This window comes from Bufo gargarizans, chromosome 1 (genome assembly GCF_014858855.1).
Source record: "Bufo gargarizans isolate SCDJY-AF-19 chromosome 1, ASM1485885v1, whole genome shotgun sequence".
Taxonomy (NCBI): domain Eukaryota; kingdom Metazoa; phylum Chordata; class Amphibia; order Anura; family Bufonidae; genus Bufo; species Bufo gargarizans.
Genome location: NC_058080.1, coordinates 666,480,151 through 666,501,563, shown reverse-complemented (window position 1 = coordinate 666,501,563; position 21,413 = coordinate 666,480,151). Strand labels below are relative to the sequence as shown.

The window sequence follows — 21,413 nt, the reverse complement described above, 5'->3', positions numbered from 1 at the left end:
GACCTCCTTCTCTCCTCTCCTCTTATCACCTCTTCCCACAATCTACTCCAGGATTTCTCCCGTGCATCCCCCACACGCTGGAACTCTGTACCCCAACATATCAGACTCTCACCTACAGTGGAATCCTTCAAAAGAAACCTGAAAACCCACCTCTTCAGACAAGCCTACAACCAATGACCCTGCTGCCTCTATACCGCCATGACCAACTCAACCCGCACCTACTGTGTCCTTCTCCCATACCATGTAGATTGTAAGCCCTCACGGGCAGGGCCCTCTCTCCTTCTGTACCAGTTTGTAACCCGTCTTGTGTATGATTACTGCAATTGTCTGTATTATGTATGTATAATGTATGTATATCATATGTACAGCGCTATGGAATGAATGGCGCTTTAATAATAAATAATAATAATAATACAATGGTGGACTCGGCCAGCTCTGCAAAAATAGCTTGTGGGCACCTCTCCTCCAGTATACCTGCAGCTTACATCTCATATTTAAAATAATGAACGACTGCTATGATCTCTTGCTGGGTGATTTATCAAAACTGCTACAAAGGAAAACGGTCTGAGTTGCCCATAGCAACCAATCGGATTCCACCTTTCATTTTGGACAGCTACTTTGGAAAATGAAAGGTGGAATCTGATTGATGGCTGTAGACAACTAAGGCTACTTTTATACTAGCAGCAGCCTTCTCCGGCGGGGGAAAAGCCTGCCGCTAGTGCACTGTGCCGCCGAAAGTTGCTCGGGCCCCATTCACTATAATGGGAGTGGGCCGGAGGTCCGGCCGCAGCACAGAAAACATGCAGAGAGGTGGCCGACACAGCCTGCCGGAGAATGCTGCCGTCAGGGGCGTAGCGTGGGGGGGCCAGGGGGGCCATTGCCCCGGGCGCCTCACTGAGGGGGGGGGGGGGCGCTGTCCGCTGGCACAACAAAATCTTAAATAGTTGATTCTGTGTTTTTTTTCCCACATAGCGCTGCAGAGCAGAGTGAGGAGACGGGGCGCGCACGGCAGTTAGTTCACACTAATAGGCTCCGCCCATCTTCCAGGCCGGAAATACAGTGCGGAGCCAGAGCAAGAAGAAGAAGATACCTGCCGCACTGTCGCTTCAGGACTGAGACTAGAGAGTTTGTCCAGAGACAGAGGCAGCCTGAAAGCTACACTGACAGTGAGTGACGGTCAGTGTCCCTCCCACCCTGAGTGTGTTAGGTGTGTTGGCATGGGCTGAGGGCAGGGGTTAGGGGTAATATATCAGTGAAGTGCCACTGTGCCAGTGCCAAGAGAGCCAGGCCAAGGCTGCCAAGCAGGTGGCAGCCAGGGTGCTGCTGAAGGATGACCAGCCCAGGGACCCTGACTGAGACAGTATGCCTCTCTGGGATGCCATCTGCATTCTGCCCAGCTCTGCTATCCATATACCAGGCCTTCCCTGGTATATGGAGTGGACAGCAGAGATGGACAGATGGCATCCTCTGGGCAGTACTGTCTCTCTGGTCATCTTTCCCCAGCACCCTGACTGCCACTTGCTTCGCCTGGCTCTCATGGCACTTCACTGCCTGGTGCTTGGCTATCAGCACTGAGTGACTCAGTCAGTGTCGCAGTGTGACTGTCACTCAGCGCTGATAGCCAAGCACCAGGCAGTGAAGTGCCATGAGAGCCAGGCGAAGCAAGTGGCAGTCAGGGTGCTGGGGAAAGATGACCAGAGAGACAGTACTGCCCAGAGGATGCCATCTGCCCATCTCTGCTGTCCATATACCAGGCCAGGCCTACCAGCATTACCCTTTGATATACCGCCTGCCCGCCTGGTCACCCCACCTAACACTCAGGGAGACAAGTGGCTCAGACTGTTAGGTGTGGGGTGACCAGGCGGTATATGAAGGGGTAATACTGGTAGGCCTGGTATATGTACAGCAGAGAGGGGCAGATGGCATCCTCTGGGGGTTGTATCTTACATGGGACTATATGTTGGAGGAACTGAAGGGAGAGTGATGTATTTTACATGGGACTGTATGCTGGAGGGACTGAAGGCAGGGAAGTGATTTATCTTACACGGGACTATATGCTGGAGGGGCTGAAGGCAGTGAAGTGATTTATCTTACACGGGACTGTATGCGGGAGGGGCTGAAGGGGGCCATAATTATTACTATAATACTACAGAGGTGGTCATTATATATTATAATTATACAGGGGGCATTATACTTATGGACACTACGTAGGGAGGGGAGGTCTGTTATCTGAAGATGATAGTAAAGTAAGGAATCTAAAAAAAAAATCTTTGCAGAGACGAGACGCTGTCATGACGGTCCTATCGCCGAATGAAGACGCTGAGGAAAGTCTACATCACAGGAGATGTCACTGGATGTAACAGGTATAGTGCGGTAGTCTCCTGTACAGTATATTTCATAGCAATGTATGATATGTCCATCCAAATATCTGTTTCACGGTAGGGTGGGAGGGGGTATATAGAATTTGGCCCACACTGCCCCAGCCCAGCCCCAGACTTCAGGTCACAATGTGCGTGTTCTGAATTCTGGGGCCTCACACCCATCTACTACATTATCTGTACTCAGAGAGCTATCACTGTGTTATTTGTGGTGTTACGAAGGACTGCAGGTGATATCTACTACATTATTTGGGGCGTGGTCACAGGTTGGGGGGCGCAATACTTGGCTTGCCCCGGGTGCTGGCTACCCACGCTACGCCACTGGCTGCCCTTAGTGTGAAAGTAGCCTAAGCCAGTTTTCCTTTTTCACCAGTTTGATAATTCAGGGCCATAGAAGCAGCTGAATAGGCTGCCCGTCCCCATAGAGGTCAATGAATGTCTCCAGTCTACAGGTTCCTATGAGCTGTTAGCAGCTCAGCAAAGAAAACCACCCCCATCATAGACAGGACCTATCATAATACACTACTTATTGTGGAATAAAAAAAAGATTTTATGAGCCTAAAAGTATGAAACAATAAAAGTTTTAATTCCCCAGGGAAATGTCCATCAATGTACATTTATCATGTGATTAACATCACTGGGCTGAAGTCCATGTGATCACGCTAGAAAGACGTCTTAGAGAGAGGGAATAAAATGCTGAGCCATACTCACCACAGATCGATTCAGAAGTTCAAAGGTCTGGAAGGGAGGTGTATTATGTTACCTCTCACAGTACAAGTCAAGTAGTAGAAAAGCTGATTTATCACTTTCAATCTTTTTAATTAACCTGGCCTTCCTATACTTCTCATAACAAATCTGTGACAGCCAGACTACAAGAAAGAGGTCACCGCCATATAGTTTATTCTTAGATACATGATTAAAGGCCCATTTATGAACAGATACCTGCCCCCTGTAAACGTGCCGCCAATCATCTGACAAACTAGTCGACTTATGAGCGCGCTGCCGAAAGACCATGAAACTCTATGGGGCAGAACGATCGTTCATCCTCATACAGAAGCGTATGTATCATCATCGCTTTGTGTATCAACCAATCTAAGTAGGTCCTAATCCCATAAATAACTCCAGTGAGTGTTTTTCGCAGCAGGATATAAAGGCAGTGCTGTAGTATAAGCCCTATAAGATGGTGCATTCTTGGAGGTGATGTGTGCAGCCAACCTCCTAATCGGTGGTATAACAATAGGGGTTGCAGCAGCTGAAGAAGGGCCCACAAGCCAAAGGCTTCCACATGGTCCTTCATTATGCAGTACCCCAAAATAGGGTATTTTCAAATTATTTCTGATGTATTGCAACTCACATAGCTCTGTATGGATCAGTCAGGGTTAACAATCTTCCTCTGTAGGAAGCTAGGTGATGGACTTATGTCCGCCCTTAGTTCAGTAGAGTGTGTGTTAGCTGAGGAAGCGAGAGGAGCTATATGTGTTCACTCCCTGGAGCTTTGCATCAAGAAAGTCATCTCTACTATACAGTACTCCAGAAAGCAAAATAAAGAACTAGAAGTTCTAGAATCTGCATGGCCAAGCACTGGAGTCAGTCAGTAAGGTATTTAAAGTTTATGGTTGAAAGAGACCTTACTGCAGTGAGAGGGACCTACTATACACCCTTCCACACTATGACATGGTTCTGGCCTGCCATATCTTAAGCCTGTCCCCCCCCAGCTTGGAATTACAGACAAGTTTGCAAGAATGTTATTGGCAGCTTTAGATTCTGCTGAGAGAGAGCGGCTTTGGAAAGATAGAGCAGAGGAAAAAGTACTACAACCAGGGGAAGAACGGCCATAGACCCTACAGGGATAATTCCTGGTGGAACGATGCCTAGGGGGCCGCCTGAGCCCTCCTCATAGCCGCCAGCCAAGTAAGTAATGATCTGACGCTCCTAAAGCTGGGAAGATCAAGTACCTTAGTTGGTGGCTACAGTTGGCCTCCTGAATTCTGAATTCAACTGGATTGCCATCCTGAGGCAACTGAAGTGGGAAGACAGAATATGGTGCTGGCCACCACGGTGGGGCATCTTCTGGGGAGGTATTTTCTGCTGCTGAAGAATTATTTTGTGGTGCACCGTGATATTTGGTTCTGCTGGGGCAATAGATTTGACTGCATTGTCGTATTTGGCTCTACTGGGGTGGTATTTTGTGCTGCTAAATGGTATTGCCGACTCTGCCTACCTGTGTTTGCCCCATCTACTTTAGGCTACTTTCACACTAGCGTTCATAGGTCCGTTCGTGAGCTCCGTTTGAAGGAGCTCACGAGCGGACCCGAACGCCTCCGTCCAGCCCTGATGCAGTCTGAATGGAGCGGATCCGCTCAGACTGCATCAGTCTGGCGGCGTTCAGCCTCCGCTCCGCTCACCTCCGCACGGACAGGCGGACAGCTGAACGCTGCTTGCAGCGTTCGGGTGTCCGCCTGGCCGTGCGGAGGCGAGCGGATCCGTTCAGACTTACAATGTAAGTCAATGGGAACGGATCCGCTTGAAGATGTCACCATATGGCTCAATCTTCAAGCGGATCCGTCCCCCATTGACTTTACATTGAAAGTCTGAACGGATCCGCTCAGGCTACTTTCACACTTAGAATTTTTTCTAAGTTATTAATGCAGACGGATCCGTACTGAACGCTAGTGTGAAAGTAGCCTTAGTTGGCTCTTCCTTCTGTCAATATGGACCCTCCTACAACATGGGGCCACTTTTTTTTTTAAGTTCCCAGTCCACCCCTGATTACAACCCCCATTCTAGCTTACATCCATGCATTGCTATTTGGGAAGATTTGCACTGTGCATTGTTTTGACATGTGTTTGATACTCTTTAATGTACTACAACTCTCATTCTGTACTGTAGTAAAGAGAGACTTATCTATTTTCTACAAGTGACCTGGCTGATGACTTCAGCGCCATTCTCTGGCCACCGAACCTACATCTTCTGCCTTGCACCTGTAAAAGACTCATAACACCAAGGGCACCATCAGGCAGATCGGGTGCACCCTCCTGTCACTGCCTGGCCCTAGGTAGCATCAGTCTGAGGATTGTCACTGTGCATAAACGTTGTATCCAGAGCTACTACCACTCTCATCCTCTGCTCCGGGGCTTGCGGCAATTATACTAAGGCTGATTGATTTCCATTCTGATCGGAGTTGAAGGTTTAACCCCTTGATCACTGCAGTCATCTTTAGGTACCAGTTCTACCTTTGCGTCTTTATAGCTTCCACCATACAAAACATTTCTCCACTTTAGTTCAGCTTGCATTCCAATGCTTGAAAGCCACCGCTTCCTTTTGTGTTGGTTTGTAGAACATCTTGACGTGGAGGAAAAGGTATGTCCGGCATACACTAAGCTCATTTACAATCCTTTTACTGCAAGGTTATTCATAGGAAAAGTCTATCGTGAAATAATCAGCCGGGTGGTACACAGGGAAATGTATGCACGACTTTCTAGCTCATTTTCTCCTCATGCCTCAGAAACGTAAGGAACTTAGTCCTTGACTGCAGGCCAAATTACTGTTGTCATCATACCACTATACATCATCACTGCAGGCACACTGCGTACGATAGGATTTTTCCCTTTAACATTATAGCTTGAGTGCGTTCTTCCACAGGAGCAGAAATTTTATAGGTTTCTGAATAATCATTACCTCTGGAGCTAGGAAATGGGCATTGCTCACTACTACTTGCCAAGAAACAGCATGGACCACATATATAACAATCACTAACCCTACAGAAAACCGTAATCAAGACTGGAAGTGACATAGGGTAGATTAGCACATAGTGGTCAGCTATTTGGGTACCCCTTTATCAGCTAAAGGCCACATCGAGCTTAAGGCCCTGGAGGACTAGAAGGTCAATAAATGATGACCACTGAGCTCAATGCCACCATGTTCTCCATTTCCTTGTATGGGTGCTAAAGAGAAAAGGAGTATGAACTGGCTAAGGAAGCACCCTATAGTAAGATCCCCATGGAATGGAAACTTAAAGGGGGTGGGGGGGGGAAGGCATTCTATACTATTCTATTGTGACATACATTTCGAAAGGTGATATCAACCTTTTGGGTAGTGACTATGGACAATACTGATCATGGCTGAGCATGCAAACTGATAAAGTGGAATATGACCAGAAAGTAGAGAAACGTCTCCTAAAAAGACATTTGGCACAGATTTTCCTGCTTTGTACGATGATATCCAATCCAGTTTTTGGCAATCAATATGAAGCTTTTACTCTGACACCCATGAAGTCTAATAAAGGGCAGACCCTAGATCAGGCATCAGCAACCTCTGGCACTCCAGCTTTTCAGAAACTACAACTCCCAGACTGCTTCATTCACTTCTATGGGAGTTGTAGCTTCACAGGAGCAAGAGCGCCGAAGGGTGCTGATCTGTGGCCTAGATAAAGCTCTGTTCAGACTAGCAGCATGGATTCCAATACATTTTTTACTTAAATTGGGGACTGTCAAGTTTCAGACAGGTCCTGGTATTTTTGATGGAAATGTAAGCATAGTCTGCAGCACTATTCTTGCGCCAATGTGAACAGAGCCTTAAAAGGGTTTGCCTCATGAAAACAACCCCTGTCCATGTGTCCTATTAGGGCATATATACGTCATGAAGTGGGGTCCCCCATAAAGGGAGCCCAATGCATTACACAGATGGACGGTCATTTAAATGGCTGGAGCAGGTAATGCTAAGGTTACATGTGGATTTTTTTTCTGTGCAGATTCTTGTGCGGAATAAACGCAGTTTTATACAGTACAGAAGTGTATGAGAATAGACAAATCTCATGTCCACTTTGCTTTTTCTTTTCCATGCAGAAATTGACCTGCCATGCAGGTTTTGAAATCCGCATCATGACAATTTTTAGTAAATTTGTGTGTGTGCGGATTTCACCCTTTTCAATGCAAGAATGAGATCTGCGGAAAAACTGCATCAAATCCACACCAAAAACGGCAAGTAACACATGCATTTTTGGCGCGGAAACTCACAGAAACCTGCATGAAAAACCGTGCAGATTTTCTATTTAGAAACCCGCACCCATGTGCAAGTAGCCTAACCCCCTGCAGCTGCGGGTTCCTCCAGTAATACAGCTGATCGCTGGTGACCAGAAAAGACAAACCGTTCTGCAATCAGTTGACCGCCTGTCTGGTTTCCATACAAAAAGGTATTTTCTGCATGCTGACAGGCTCCCTGGAGACATACCGTAGAGTAAAATAAGAACGTAGGGATTGCCGGTTACCTTTTTGCTTCCTCTAGGTGACATAAATACTCATAAGCAATGTTTTGTCGCCTCCTCTCATCCATTTCCTCTGCAGAAAGCCTTTCATCATCCACGATGGCTGAAAACAGAAAAAAAAAATAAGTCAGACAGCACATAATTACAGGGTAGACCCCTATTAATAATAGGTCTATATATTTACATAGTAACTTGTGGCAATTATAAAATCACCATGTCAAGACCTCCGGGGAACGATGTGGAGTTTTCCTGCTCGGGCCCAGAGTTGGCCACATTTCTAGCTTTATATTAGACACTTCCTTTTGTGTGTTTTCTAGGTTTGTCCTGTGCTGGTTACAGTTTTTTCTTGCCTATTTCTCAGCCAAATACGAAAGGCTGGAATAACAAAGTGAAAGCGTCGCCAGTAGAGTTGAGCGAACACCTGGATGTTCGGGTTCGAGAAGTTCGGCCGAACATCCCGGAAATGTTCGGGTTCGGGATCCGAACCCGATCCGAACTTCGTCCCGAACCCGAACCCCATTGAAGTCAATGGGGACCCGAACTTTTCGGCACTAAAAAGGCTGTAAAACAGCCCAGGAAAGAGCTAGAGGGCTGCAAAAGGCAGCAACATGTAGGTAAATCCCCTGCAAACAAATGTGGATAGGGAAATGAATTAAAATAAAAATTAAATAAATAAAAATTAACCAAAATCAATTGGAGAGAGGTTCCATAGCAGAGAATCTGGCTTCCCGTCACCCACCACTGGAACAGTCCATTCTCAGATATTTAGGCCCCGGCACCCAGGCAGAGGAGAGAGGTCCCGTAACAGAGAATCTGTCTTCATGTCAGCAGAGAATTAGTCTGCATGTCATAGCAGAGAATGAGGCTTCACGTCAGCCACCACTGCAACAGTCCATTGGCATATATTTAGGCCCAGCACCCAGGCAGAGGAGGGAGGTCCCGTAACAGAGAATCTGTCTTCATGTCAGCAGAGAATTAGTCTGCATGTCATAGCAGAGAATGAGGCTTCACGTCAGCCACCACTGCAACAGTCCATTGGCATATATTTAGGCCCAGCACACACACAGGCAGAGGAGAGAGGTCCCGTAACAGAGAATCTGGCTTCATGTCAGCAGAGAATCAGTCTGCATGTCATAGCAGAGAATCAGGCTTCACGTCAGCCACCACTGCAACAGTCCATTGGCATATATTTAGGCCCAGCACACACACAGGCAGAGGAGAGAGGTCCCGTAACACAGAATCTGGCTTCATGTCAGCAGAGAATCAGTCTGCATGTCATAGCAGAGAATGAGGCTTCACGTCAGCCACCACTGCAACAGTCCATTGGCATATATTTAGGCCCAGCACACACACAGGCAGAGGAGAGAGGTCCCGTAACAGAGAATCTGTCTTCATGTCAGCAGAGAATTAGTCTGCATGTCATAGCAGAGAATGAGGCTTCACGTCAGCCACCACTGCAACAGTCCATTGGCATATATTTAGGCCCAGCACACACACAGGCAGAGGAGAGAGGTCCCGTAACAGAGAATCTGGCTTCATGTCAGCAGAGAATCAGTCTGCATGTCATAGCAGAGAATGAGGCTTCACGTCAGCCACCACTGCAACAGTCCATTGGCATATATTTAGGCCCAGCACACACACAGGCAGAGGAGAGAGGTCCCGTAACAGAGAATCTGGCTTCATGTCAGCAGAGAATCAGTCTGCATGTCATAGCAGAGAATGAGGCTTCACGTCAGCCACCACTGCAACAGTCCATTGGCATATATTTAGGCCCAGCACACACACAGGCAGAGGAGAGAGGTCCCGTAACAGAGAATCTGTCTTCATGTCAGCAGAGAATCAGTCTGCATGTCATAGCAGAGAATGAGGCTTCACGTCAGCCACCACTGCAACAGTCCATTGGCATATATTTAGGCCTAGCACACAGGCAGAGGAGAGAGGTCCCGTAACAGACAATCTGGCTTCATGTCAGCAGAGAATCAGTCTGCATGTCATAGCAGAGAATGAGGCTTCACGTCACCCACCACTGCAACAGTCCATTGGCATATATTTAGGCCTAGCACACAGGCAGAGCAGAGAGGTCCCGTAACAGACAATCTGGCTTCATGACAGCAGAGAATCAGTCTGCATGTCATAGCAGAGAATGAGGCTTCACGTCACCCACCACTGCAACAGTCCATTGGCATATATTTAGGCCTAGCACACAGGCAGAGCAGAGAGGTCCCGTAACAGACGATCTGGCTTCATGTCAGCAGAGAATCAGTCTGCATGTCATAGCAGAGAATGAGGCTTCACGTCACCCACCACTGCAACAGTCCATTGGCATATATTTAGGCCTAGCACACAGGCAGAGCAGAGAGGTCCCGTAACAGACAATCTGGCTTCATGTCAGCAGAGAATCAGTCTGCATGTCATAGCAGAGAATCAGGCTTCACGTCAGCCACCACTGCAACAGTCCATTGTCATAAATTTAGGCCCAGCACCCAGGCAGAGGAGAGAGGTCCCGTAACAGACAATCTGGCTTCATGTCAGCAGAGAATTAGTCTGCATGTCATAGCAGAGAATCAGGCTTCATGTCAGCCACCACTGCAACAGTCCATTGGCATATATTTAGGCCTAGCACACAGGCAGAGGAGAGGTTCATTCAACTTTGGGTAGCCTCGCAATATAATGGTAAAATGAAAATAAAAATAGGATTGAATGAGGAAGTGCCCTGGAGTCCAATAATATATGGTTATGGGGAGGTAGTTAATGTCTAATCTGGACAAGGGACGGACAGGTCCTGTGGGATCCATGCCTGGTTCATTTTTATGAACGTCAGCTTGTCCACATTGGCTGTAGACAGGCGGCTGCGTTTGTCTGTAATGACGCCCCCTGCCGTGCTGAATACACGTTCAGACAAAACGCTGGCTGCCGGGCAGGCCAGCACCTCCAAGGCATAAAAGGCTAGCTCTGGCCACGTGGACAATTTAGAGACCCAGAAGTTGAATGGGGCCGAACCATCAGTCAGTACGTGGAGGGGTGTGCACACGTACTGTTCCACCATGTTAGTGAAATGTTGCCTCCTGCTAACACGTTGCGTATCAGGTGGTGGTGCAGTTAGCTGTGGCGTGTTGACAAAAGTTTTCCACATCTCTGCCATGCTAACCCTGCCCTCAGAGGAGCTGGCCGTGACACAGCTGCCTTGGCGACCTCTTGCTCCTCCTCTGCCTTGGCCTTGGGCTTCCACTTGTTCCCCTGTGACATTTGGGAATGCTCTCAGTAGCGCGTCTACCAACGTGCGCTTGTACTCGCGCATCTTCCTATCACGCTCCAGTGCAGGAAGTAAGGTGGGCACATTGTCTTTGTAGCGTGGATCCAGCAGGGTGGCAACCCAGTAGTCCGCACAGGTTAAAATGTGGGCAACTCTGCTGTCGTTGCGCAGGCACTGCAGCATGTAGTCGCTCATGTGTGCCAGGCTGCCCAGGGGTAAGGACAAGCTGTCCTCTGTGGGAGGCGTATCGTCATCGTCCTGCCTTTCCCCCCAGCCACGCACCAGTGATGGACCCGAGCTGCGTTGGGTGCCACCCCGCTGTGACCATGCTTCATCCTCATCCTCCTCCACCTCCTCCTCATCCTCGTCCTCCTCGTCCTCCAGTAGTGGGCCCTGGCTGGCCACATTTGTACCTGGCCTCTGCTGTTGCCAAAAACCTCCCTCTGAGTCACTTCGAAGAGACTGGCCTGAAAGTGCTAAAAATGACCCCTCTTCCTCCTCCTCCTCCTCCTCCTGGGCCACCTCCTCTTCCATCATCGCCCTAAGTGTTTTCTCAAGGAGACATAGAAGTGGTATTGTAACGCTGATAACGGTGTCATCGCCACTGGCCATGTTGGTGGAGTACTCGAAACAGTGCAACAGGGCACACAGGTCTCGCATGGAGGCCCAGTCATTGGTGGTGAAGTGGTGCTGTTCTGTAGTGCGACTGACCCGTGCGTGCTGCAGCTGAAACTCCACTATGGCCTGCTGCTGCTCGCACAGTCTGTCCAGCATGTGCAAGGTGGAGTTCCACCTGGTGGGCACGTCGCATATGAGGCGGTGAGCGGGAAGGCCGAAGTTACGCTGTAGCGCAGACAGGCGAGCAGCAGCAGGATGTGAACGCCGGAAGCGCGAACAGACGGCCCGCACTTTATGCAGCAGCTCTGACATGTCGGGGTAGTTGTGAATGAACTTCTGCACCACCAAATTTAGCACATGCGCCAAGCAAGGGATGTGCGTCAAATTGGCTAGTCCCAGAGCTGCAACGAGATTTCGCCCATTATCACACACCACCAGGCCGGGCTTGAGGCTCACCGGCAGCAACCACTCGTCGGTCTGTTGTTCAATACCCCGCCACAACTCCTGTGCGGTGTGGGGCCTGTCCCCCAAACATATGAGTTTCAGAATGGCCTGCTGACGTTTACCCCGGGCTGTGCTGAAGTTGGTGGTGAAGGTGTGTGGCTGACTGGATGAGCAGGTGGAAGAAGAGGAGGAGGAAGCCGAGAAGGAGGAGGTGGCAACAGGAGGCAAAGAATGTTGCCCTGCGATCCTTGGCGGCGGAAGGACGTGCGCCAAACAGCTCTCCGCCTGGGGCCCAGCTGCCACTACATTTACCCAGTGTGCAGTTAGGGAGATATAGCGTCCCTGGCCGTGCTTACTGGTCCACGTATCTGTGGTTAGGTGGACCTTGCTACAGATGGCGTTGCGCAGTGCACACTTGATTTTATCGGATACTTGGTTGTGCAGGGAAGGCACGGCTCTCTTGGAGAAGTAGTGCCGGCTGGGAACAACATACTGTGGGACAGCAAGCGACATGAGCTGTTTGAAGCTGTCTGTGTCCACCAGCCTAAATGACAGCATTTCATAGGCCAGTAGTTTAGAAATGCTGGCATTCAGGGCCAGGGATCGAGGGTGGCTAGGTGGGAATTTACGCTTTCTATCAAATGTTTGTGAGATGGAGAGCTGAACGCTGGCGTGTGACATGGTTGAGACGCTTGGTGACGGAGGTGGTGGTGGTGGTGTTGGTGGTACATCCCCTGTTTGCTGGGCGGCAGGTGCCAACGTTCCTCCAGAGGCGGAGGAAGAGGCCGAGGCGGCAGCAGCAGAATAGGCCGAGGCGGCAGCAGCAGAAGAGGTAGCAGGGGGAGCCTGAGTGACTTCCTTGGTTTTAAGGTGTTTACTCCACTGCAGTTCATGCTTTGCATGCAGGTGCCTGGTCATGCAGGTTGTGCTCAGGTTCAGAACGTTAATGCCTCGCTTCAGGCTCTGATGGCACAGCGTGCAAACCACTCGGGTCTTGTCGTCAGCACATTGTTTGAAGAAGTGCCATGCCAGGGAACTCCTTGAAGCTGCCTTTGGGGTGCTCGGTCCCAGATGGCGGCGGTCAGTAGCAGGCGGAGTCTCTTGGCGGCGGGTGTTCTGCTTTTGCCCACTGCTCCCTCTTTTGCTACGCTGTTGGCTCGGTCTCACCACTGCCTCTTCCTCCGAACTGTGAAAGTCAGTGGCACGACCTTCATTCCATGTGGGGTCTAGGACCTCATCGTCCCCTGCATCGTCTTCCACCCAGTCTTGATCCCTGACCTCCTGTTCAGTCTGCACACTGCAGAAAGACGCAGCAGTTGGCACCTGTGTTTCGTCATCATCAGAGACATGCTGAGGTGGTATTCCCATGTCCTCATCATCAGGAAACATAAGTGGTTGTGCGTCAGTGCATTCTATGTCTTTCACCGCTGGGGAAGGGCTAGGTGGATGCCCTTGGGAAACCCTGCCAGCGGAGTCTTCAAACAGCATAAGAGACTGCTGCATAACTTGAGGCTGAGACAGTTTCCCTGGTATGCATGGGGGTGATGTGACAGACTGATGGGGTTGGTTTTCAGGCGCCATCTGTGCGCTTTCTGCAGAAGACTGGGTGGGAGATAATGTGAACGTGCTGGATCCACTGTCGGCCACCCAATTGACTAATGCCTGTACCTGCTCAGGCCTTACCATCCTTAGAACGGCATTGGGCCCCACCATATATCGCTGTAAATTCTGGCGGCTACTGGGACCTGAGGTAGTTGGTACACTAGGACGTGTGGATGTGGCAGAACGGCCACGTCCTCTCCCAGCACCAGAGGGTCCACTAACACCACTACGACCATGTCCACGTCCGCGTCCCTTACTAGATGTTTTTCTCATTGTTATGGTTCACCACAACAACAAATATATTATTTGGCCCAATGTATTGTATTCAAATTCAGCAGGATATAAATTTGAGGCCTAGTATTTAGGCGCTGGGTGACCGGTATGGATTTAGTGACAGAATTAGACTTGGAAATGCACAGAAGCGTGTGTGTGTGAAGTTATTCTGAATGACCCAATGTGCACCTTGAATATTATATACCCTTTTAGGGATAGATTTCAAATAGCTCTGATATAGCAGAAACCACTAAATTATGAAATTGCTAAATTGGGAATTGTATTTCAACCCAGAACAAAAAATGTGCTTTGACGGACACTAAATAACTTTCCCAGCCACAACAGGACAGCGTTAACGAGAGATTTAGCAGGATATAAATTTGAGGCCTAGTATTTAGGCGCTGGGTGACAGGTATGGGTTTAGTGACAGAATTAGACTTAGAAATACACAGTAGCGGGTGTGTGTGAAGTTATTCTGAATGACCCAATGTGCACCTTGAATATTATATACCCTTTTAGGGATAGATTTCAAATAGCTCTGATATAGCAGAAACCACTAAATTATGAAATTGCTAAATTGGGAATTGTATTTCAACCCAGAACAAAAAATGTGCTTTGACGGACACTAAATAACTTTCCCAGCCACAACAGGACAGCGTTAACGAGAGATTTAGCAGGATATAAATTTGAGGCCTAGTATTTAGGCGCTGGGTGACAGGTATGGGTTTAGTGACAGAATTAGACTTAGAAATACACAGTAGCGGGTGTGTGTGAAGTTATTCTGAATGACCCAATGTGCACCTTGAATATTATATACCCTTTTAGGGATAGATTTCAAATAGCTCTGATATAGCAGAAACCACTAAATTATGAAATTGCTAAATTGGGAATTGTATTTCAACCCAGAACAAAAAATGTGCTTTGACGGACACTAAATAACTTTCCCAGCCACAACAGGACAGCGTTAACGAGAGATTTAGCAGGATATAAATTTGAGGCCTAGTATTTAGGCGCTGGGTGACAGGTATGGGTTTAGTGACAGAATTAGACTTGGAAATACACAGTAGCGGGTGTGTGTGAAGTTATTCTGAATGACCCAATGTGCACCTTCAATATTATATACCCTTTTAGGGATAGATTTCAAATAGCTCTGATATAGCAGAAACCACTAAATTATGAAATTGCTAAATTGGGAATTGTATTTCAACCCAGAACAAAAAATGTGCTTTGACGGACACTAAATAACTTTCCCAGCCACAACAGGACAGCGTTAACGAGAGATTTAGCAGGATATAAATTTGAGGCCTAGTATTTAGGCGCTGGGTGACAGGTATGGGTTTAGTGACAGAATTAGACTTGGAAATACACAGTAGCGGGTGTGTGTGAAGTTATTCTGAATGACCCAATGTGCACCTTGAATATTATATACCCTTTTAGGGATAGATTTCAAATAGCTCTGATATAGCAGAAACCACTAAATTATGAAATTGCTAAATTGGGAATTGTATTTCAACCCAGAACAAGAAATGTGCTTGAACGGACACTAAATAACTCGCCCAGCTACAGCACTAAGGACAGATTTAGCTGGATATAAATTTGAGGCCTAGTATTTAGGCGCTGGGTGACAGGTATGGGTTTAGTGACAGAATTAGACTTGGAAATGCACAGTAGCGGGTGTGTGAAGTTATTCTGAATGTCCCTATGTGCACCTTCAATATGATCTACCCTTTTAGGGATAGATTTCAAATAGCTCTGATATAGCAGAAACCACTAAATTATGAAATTGCTAAATTGGGAATTGTATTTCAACCCAGAACAAGAAATGTGCTTGAACGGACACTAAATAACTCGCCCAGCTACAGCACTAAGGACAGATTTAGCTGGATATAAATTTGAGGCCTAGTATTTAGGCGCTGGGTGACAGGTATGGGTTTAGTGACAGAATTAGACTTGGAAATACACAGTAGCGGGTGTGTGTGAAGTTATTCTGAATGACCCAATGTGCACCTTGAATATTATATACCCTTTTAGGGATAGATTTCAAATAGCTCTGATATAGCAGAAACCACTAAATTATGAAATTGCTAAATTGGGAATTGTATTTCAACCCAGAACAAGAAATGTGCTTGAACGGACACTAAATAACTCGCCCAGCTACAGCACTAAGGACAGATTTAGCTGGATATAAATTTGAGGCCTAGTATTTAGGCGCTGGGTGACAGGTATGGGTTTAGTGACAGAATTAGACTTGGAAATGCACAGTAGCGGGTGTGTGAAGTTATTCTGAATGTCCCTATGTGCACCTTCAATATGATCTACCCTTTTAGGGATAGATTTCAAATAGCTCTGATATAGCAGAAACCACTAAATTATGAAATTGCTAAATTGGGAATTGTATTTCAACCCAGAACAAGAAATGTGCTTGAACGGACACTAAATAACTCGCCCAGCTACAGCACTAACGACAGATTTAGCTGGATATGAATTTGAGGCCTAGTATTTAGGCGCTGGGTGACAGGTATGGGTTTAGTGACAGAATTAGACTTGGAAATGCACAGTAGCGGGTGTGTGAAGTTATTCTGAATGACCCTATGTGCACCTTGAATATTATATACCCTTTTAGGGATAGATTTCAAATAGCTCTGATACAGCAGAAACCACTAAATTTTTAAATTGCTAAATTGGGAATTGTATTTCAACCCAGAACAAAAAATGTGCTTTGACGGACACTAAATAACTTTCCCAGCCACAACAGGACAGCGGTAACGAGAGATTTAGCGGGATATAAATTTGAGGCCTAGTATTTAGGCGCTGGGTGACCGGTATGGATTTAGTGACAGAATTAGACTGGGATATGGCCAAAAAATAACCACACTATTGCTGGTTAAATGCACTTGGTGATGGGCGCAGCTTGCCCCTGATGTAGTATATGGCCAAAAAATGAACAGACTATTGCTGGTTAAATGCACTTGGTGTCACAGCTTGACCAACCACACTACTGAGGGTTAAATGCACTTGGTGACGGGCGCAGCTTGCCCCTGATGTAGTATATGGCCAAAAAATGAACAGACTATTGCTGGTTAAATGCACTTGGTGACGGGCGCAGCTTGCCCCTGATTTAGTATATGGCCAAAAAATGAACAGACTATTGCTGGTTAAATGCACTTGGTGTGATAGCTTGACCAACCACACTACTGAGGGTTAAATGCACTTGGTGACGGGCGCAGCTTGCCCCTGATGTAGTATATGGCCAAAAAATAAACAGACTATTGCTGGTTAAATGCACTTGGTGTGACAGCTTCACCCTGATGTAGGCTTTAGCCAAAAAACAAACGCACCATTGAGGGTTAAATGCACTTGGTGACAGGCGCAGCTTGCCCCTGATGTAGTATATGGCCAAAAAATAAACAGACTATTGCTGGTTAAATGCACTTGGTGTGACAGCTTCACCCTGATGTAGGCTTTAGCCAAAAAACAACCACACCATTGAGGGTTAAATGCACTTGGTCGCAGCTTGTGCTGGCGCACCACAAGACACAAAATGGCCGCCGATCACCCCAGAAAAATGTGACTGACAAACGGTCTGGGCAGCCTAAAAACAGTGAGCAATTGAGGATCAGCAGCTCAATGATCCACAGCTGCAGATCGATCAGTTAATCAAGTCCTTTGGAGGAGTTAATCTGCCTAATCTCGCCCTACTGTCGCAGCCGCAACCTCTCCCTACGCTAATCAGAGCAGAGTGACGGGCGGCGCTATGTGACTCCAGCTTAAATAGAGGCTGGGTCACATGGTGCTCTGGCCAATCACAGCCATGCCAATAGTAGGCATGGCTGTGATGGCCTCTTGGGGCAAGTAGTATGACGCTTGTTGATTGGCTGCTTTGCAGCCTTTCAAAAAGCGCCAAGAAAGCGTCACAAAAGCGCGAAGAAAGCGACGAACACCGAACCCGAACCCGGACTTTTACGAAAATGTCCGGGTTCGGGTCCGTGTCACGGACACCCCAAAATTCGGTACGAACCCGAACTATACAGTTCGAGTTCGCTCATCCCTAGTCGCCAGATGTGCACCCAAGGCATGTAGTACAGCCTAAAACCAGGCTGTGACTGAATTTTCCACCAAGTATTTCTGTAGATCCATTATGTAATGTATAACAAGGCATTAACAGCAGCAATAAGCCATTTTAAAGAGGACAAGTAGCTGTCACCTCTCCTGGCAAGTGTGTTTTAGTAACTACATGCATTACTATTCTGGAACACCTATTCTTAGGACTATGTGTAACGCCCCAGAGTGGCATTACCACTCCTACGCCCTGCTTCTATCTGTGTATGCTAATATCATGTCATCTAGGATATATGTGTATTTATTTCAGGTCCACTATAATGTGCATTCCTATTTCTAATGTAACTGTTATGTTCAAATGTAATGTGCCTGGTTCACCAGCAGGTGGCAGCAAATACAGCAGAGCTACAGTTACAGTTCTAACACTCCCCTCTGTGGAGGAGTGGGCGAGTTCCACTTCCTGAAGGAAGGGAGGGGGCCAGTTTCTAGAGCAGTCTAGCTTACCCCCTGCTAGGGGAAGAAAGCAAGTTCTGGGCACGTCTCTGCTGGACGTGCCCAGGCTAAGCAAAGCCAAGCCAGCTAGAGCACCTTGAGCTCGGCTGGATATGGAGGTCACAGCTTAAAGCGTCAGGAGCCAGGAGGAAAAGTTCCCTGGCCTAATTAAGAGACAGACTACAAAGAGAGAAGTTGCAAAGTTATACAGTCAGCCTGTCGGTACAGCAGAGTCAGAGAGCAACAGATGTAGCAGAGTTGAGTTTGCCTGCCAGAGTTTTAATGCTAAAGCATACTGGGACCAAGACAAAGTTTAAAGACTGTTTTTGATGAACGTTTATTCAAGGAAAGCTGCTATTGAACTTCCTACAAGGTCTGGACTCAAGTTACTTCTTTCATCCTTCAATTACTGCCCCCTATTTGTCTGCTTTGGAGCCAACACCTGGGGTTCCAGCCATATCCAGGTAGGAGCACCGTGACACTTATATAAAACATTAAGGGACATTCTAGGCCACCCTACACCACTCAGCCATTCCTACACCTGGTTACCACCACCAATTACAAAAGGGGCCCTGGCCGTTGCCAGTGGCGTCACAAACAGGATTTATTTGTGTCTTCATACTGCAAGGCCTAAAGAATCATCAAGAAACCCATTAAAAATGACTTTATTACATTTACTGCGGAGTGACAGGAGCAGGAAAGTGTGCGTCGGCATCCGAGGAGTTAATCCACCATCTGTGTCTGTGATGGCATATCATCTTCTTGCACCCAAGAGCGGGAAAACCAAGGAACAACCCAGTGCAAAGAAAGGAAGTGAGGACTCTTCCCCTAGAGCTCCTCCTCCCTCACCAGTTTGTGTCAGCACGAGAGGAAGAAAGAATAGCGGTGCCCAAACCGAGCTGGGGCAAAATGCTATGCGACGATGACCTGCCGGAACTGAGGTGTCGTAGCTCGTACGGAGACCCGAGAAGGGGCCCGGAGCATTCCCCGTGCTGGCTGGTGCGGCGGAGGCGGACGGAGTATCTACTCCAAGAAGAGCAGATCTTTTACGGGCCTCAACCCGGAGGGGGTGACGTCCTGTACCTACACTATGTGGGACTACAGACGAGCAATTGAAGACTGGGTAGTCCGTGTGTTGGACCGACCACAGCCCAGAGACCCAGACTTGGAGAGAAGAACCGGGACTATCGTTTGGTTCTCAGGATCAGGTGTGATGATGTTTTCACTGCCTGGCCCTGTCAATCAAACTGCAGAGGGCACAGCAGTTGCAGAGAGAGCAGAGTCTCTAGGTGTAATGGCAATGCCCCCGTTGCTCCTAGAAGATCATTTGCATATATTAAAACATAATTTTTCTCAGAAATGCGGGCACATATGAACATGGGACCAACACAGATGTCTTCGGCTGCCAAGCGCACATATAACAGGTCAGCCAGTTTCATAGGTACAAATCTGCTGACAGATGCCCCTTAAGCAGTGGTTTGTTACCACCGGCTACCATCCGTTTACCCACAGATGTATTTGTCGCTGTCACACTGACATTGCTATGGTTGTCTTGGCATTAAACAACTTGAAAAGGTCCTAGGAGACCTCGGAGTGTTAGGCCTCATTCACACAGACGTGGACCACGGTCCGTGAAAACCCGTCCTGCTGAGTGCACGGCATCATTGGCTGCTATGACGCCGTGCACTTTGTGACGCCGCTGTACAGTAATACATTTGTATAATCTATGCGAACGTATTACTGTACAGCGGCGGCAGCATACAGCGCATGGCGTCATAGCAACCAATTACGCTGCACGCTCAGCAGGACGGCAGGCCAGGTTTTCACGGACCGTGGTCCACGTATGTGTGAATGAGGCCTTATACACCACTTTTCAGGGCAAGTGGGGCATTCTCGTGGACTGAATCATATCGGACAGCGGATACGACTGACTCAGACCAGAAACTAATTTTGAGAAATTCACACATGTCAAATAGTGTCTGCATATGTTCCCTCTGAACTCTGGTTTCAATCTGCATTCCAAAACCATACTGATAGGCGAATTGGATTTCAATGAACCTGGCTCTAGTGTAAGCGCGTGTCCAGGATGGGGACATTCGATCGTAAGCCTGATTAAGTACAGGGACTGATCTCATGACTACAATGCTGCAGGATATTTGGCAGCTACAGAAGCAAATTGGATGTAGCATCTGTTATAACACAATAATGGATGGACAATACAAGGAGGAACAATGGGGAAAAAATTAAATCTGATATTGAATATTTAAAATAAATGGTGGTATCTGAGCTGGGGTGGGGGTGCTGGAAGAGGATCAGCGTGAAAAAACATGATGGTCTAGGAGATCCGTATGAACTAATCTGTTAGATTATTTTGCGCTGTTTTCTGTATTTTCCCACTATTTACTACTTTATATCAAAAGCATGAATCTCATGTATGTATTTCATGAATATAAATGTATCTATCTCTAAACTGGAACTTGGAAATTCTCTATAAAATAAAATATTAACCGTCTGGCTGCTGCAGCTACAGAAAGAATAGGCCCTTTTACAGATGCTGATGATAAGCGGTACGAAGGTTCTTTCCTGACCATTTCCCCATGTACGTAAATGTGCCCAGAGATCAGCTAGACTGGCATTGGTCACATCTTTCATGTGGGCATAAAAAAAAAAAAAAATCTCTCTCATAATCATAATATACAAACTGTGTGAGGACAAATGATCATACAGTAGTAAGATTGCTACATGTAAATGTACTAAATGAGACCCTTTTAGCATGCTATATTGTCGATTGGCACATATTTGGGGGAAGATTAGGCTAGGTTCACACTGCTGGTACAGAATGCAGAGAATCGGACGGACAAATTTGGCCAGCCGATTCTCAGCAAATTTGCAAGTTTCAGCTGGATCTCCGCCGGACCGGATTATAATTAATGGGACCGGACAGCATTCCGGCAGCGTCTGGCAATGCCGAATACGGTAGGCTGCTGCATCTGTCAACACAAATGTGAAACAAGCCTCGTCTGTAACAGGG

General features: G+C 47.4%; 1 protein-coding gene across 2 annotated transcripts in view; it reads right to left on the bottom strand.

Moving 5' to 3' along the window:
- IQGAP2 (IQ motif containing GTPase activating protein 2) overlaps positions 1–21,413 on the bottom strand; it is a 340,563-nt gene that overhangs the window by 245,256 nt on the left and 73,894 nt on the right. For both annotated transcript variants that reach the window (XM_044276088.1, XM_044276089.1), the window contains exon 2: positions 7,645–7,744. In XM_044276088.1, the coding sequence (XP_044132023.1) occupies positions 7,645–7,744 (100 nt within the window). The remainder of the gene's footprint in view (positions 1–7,644; positions 7,745–21,413) is intronic.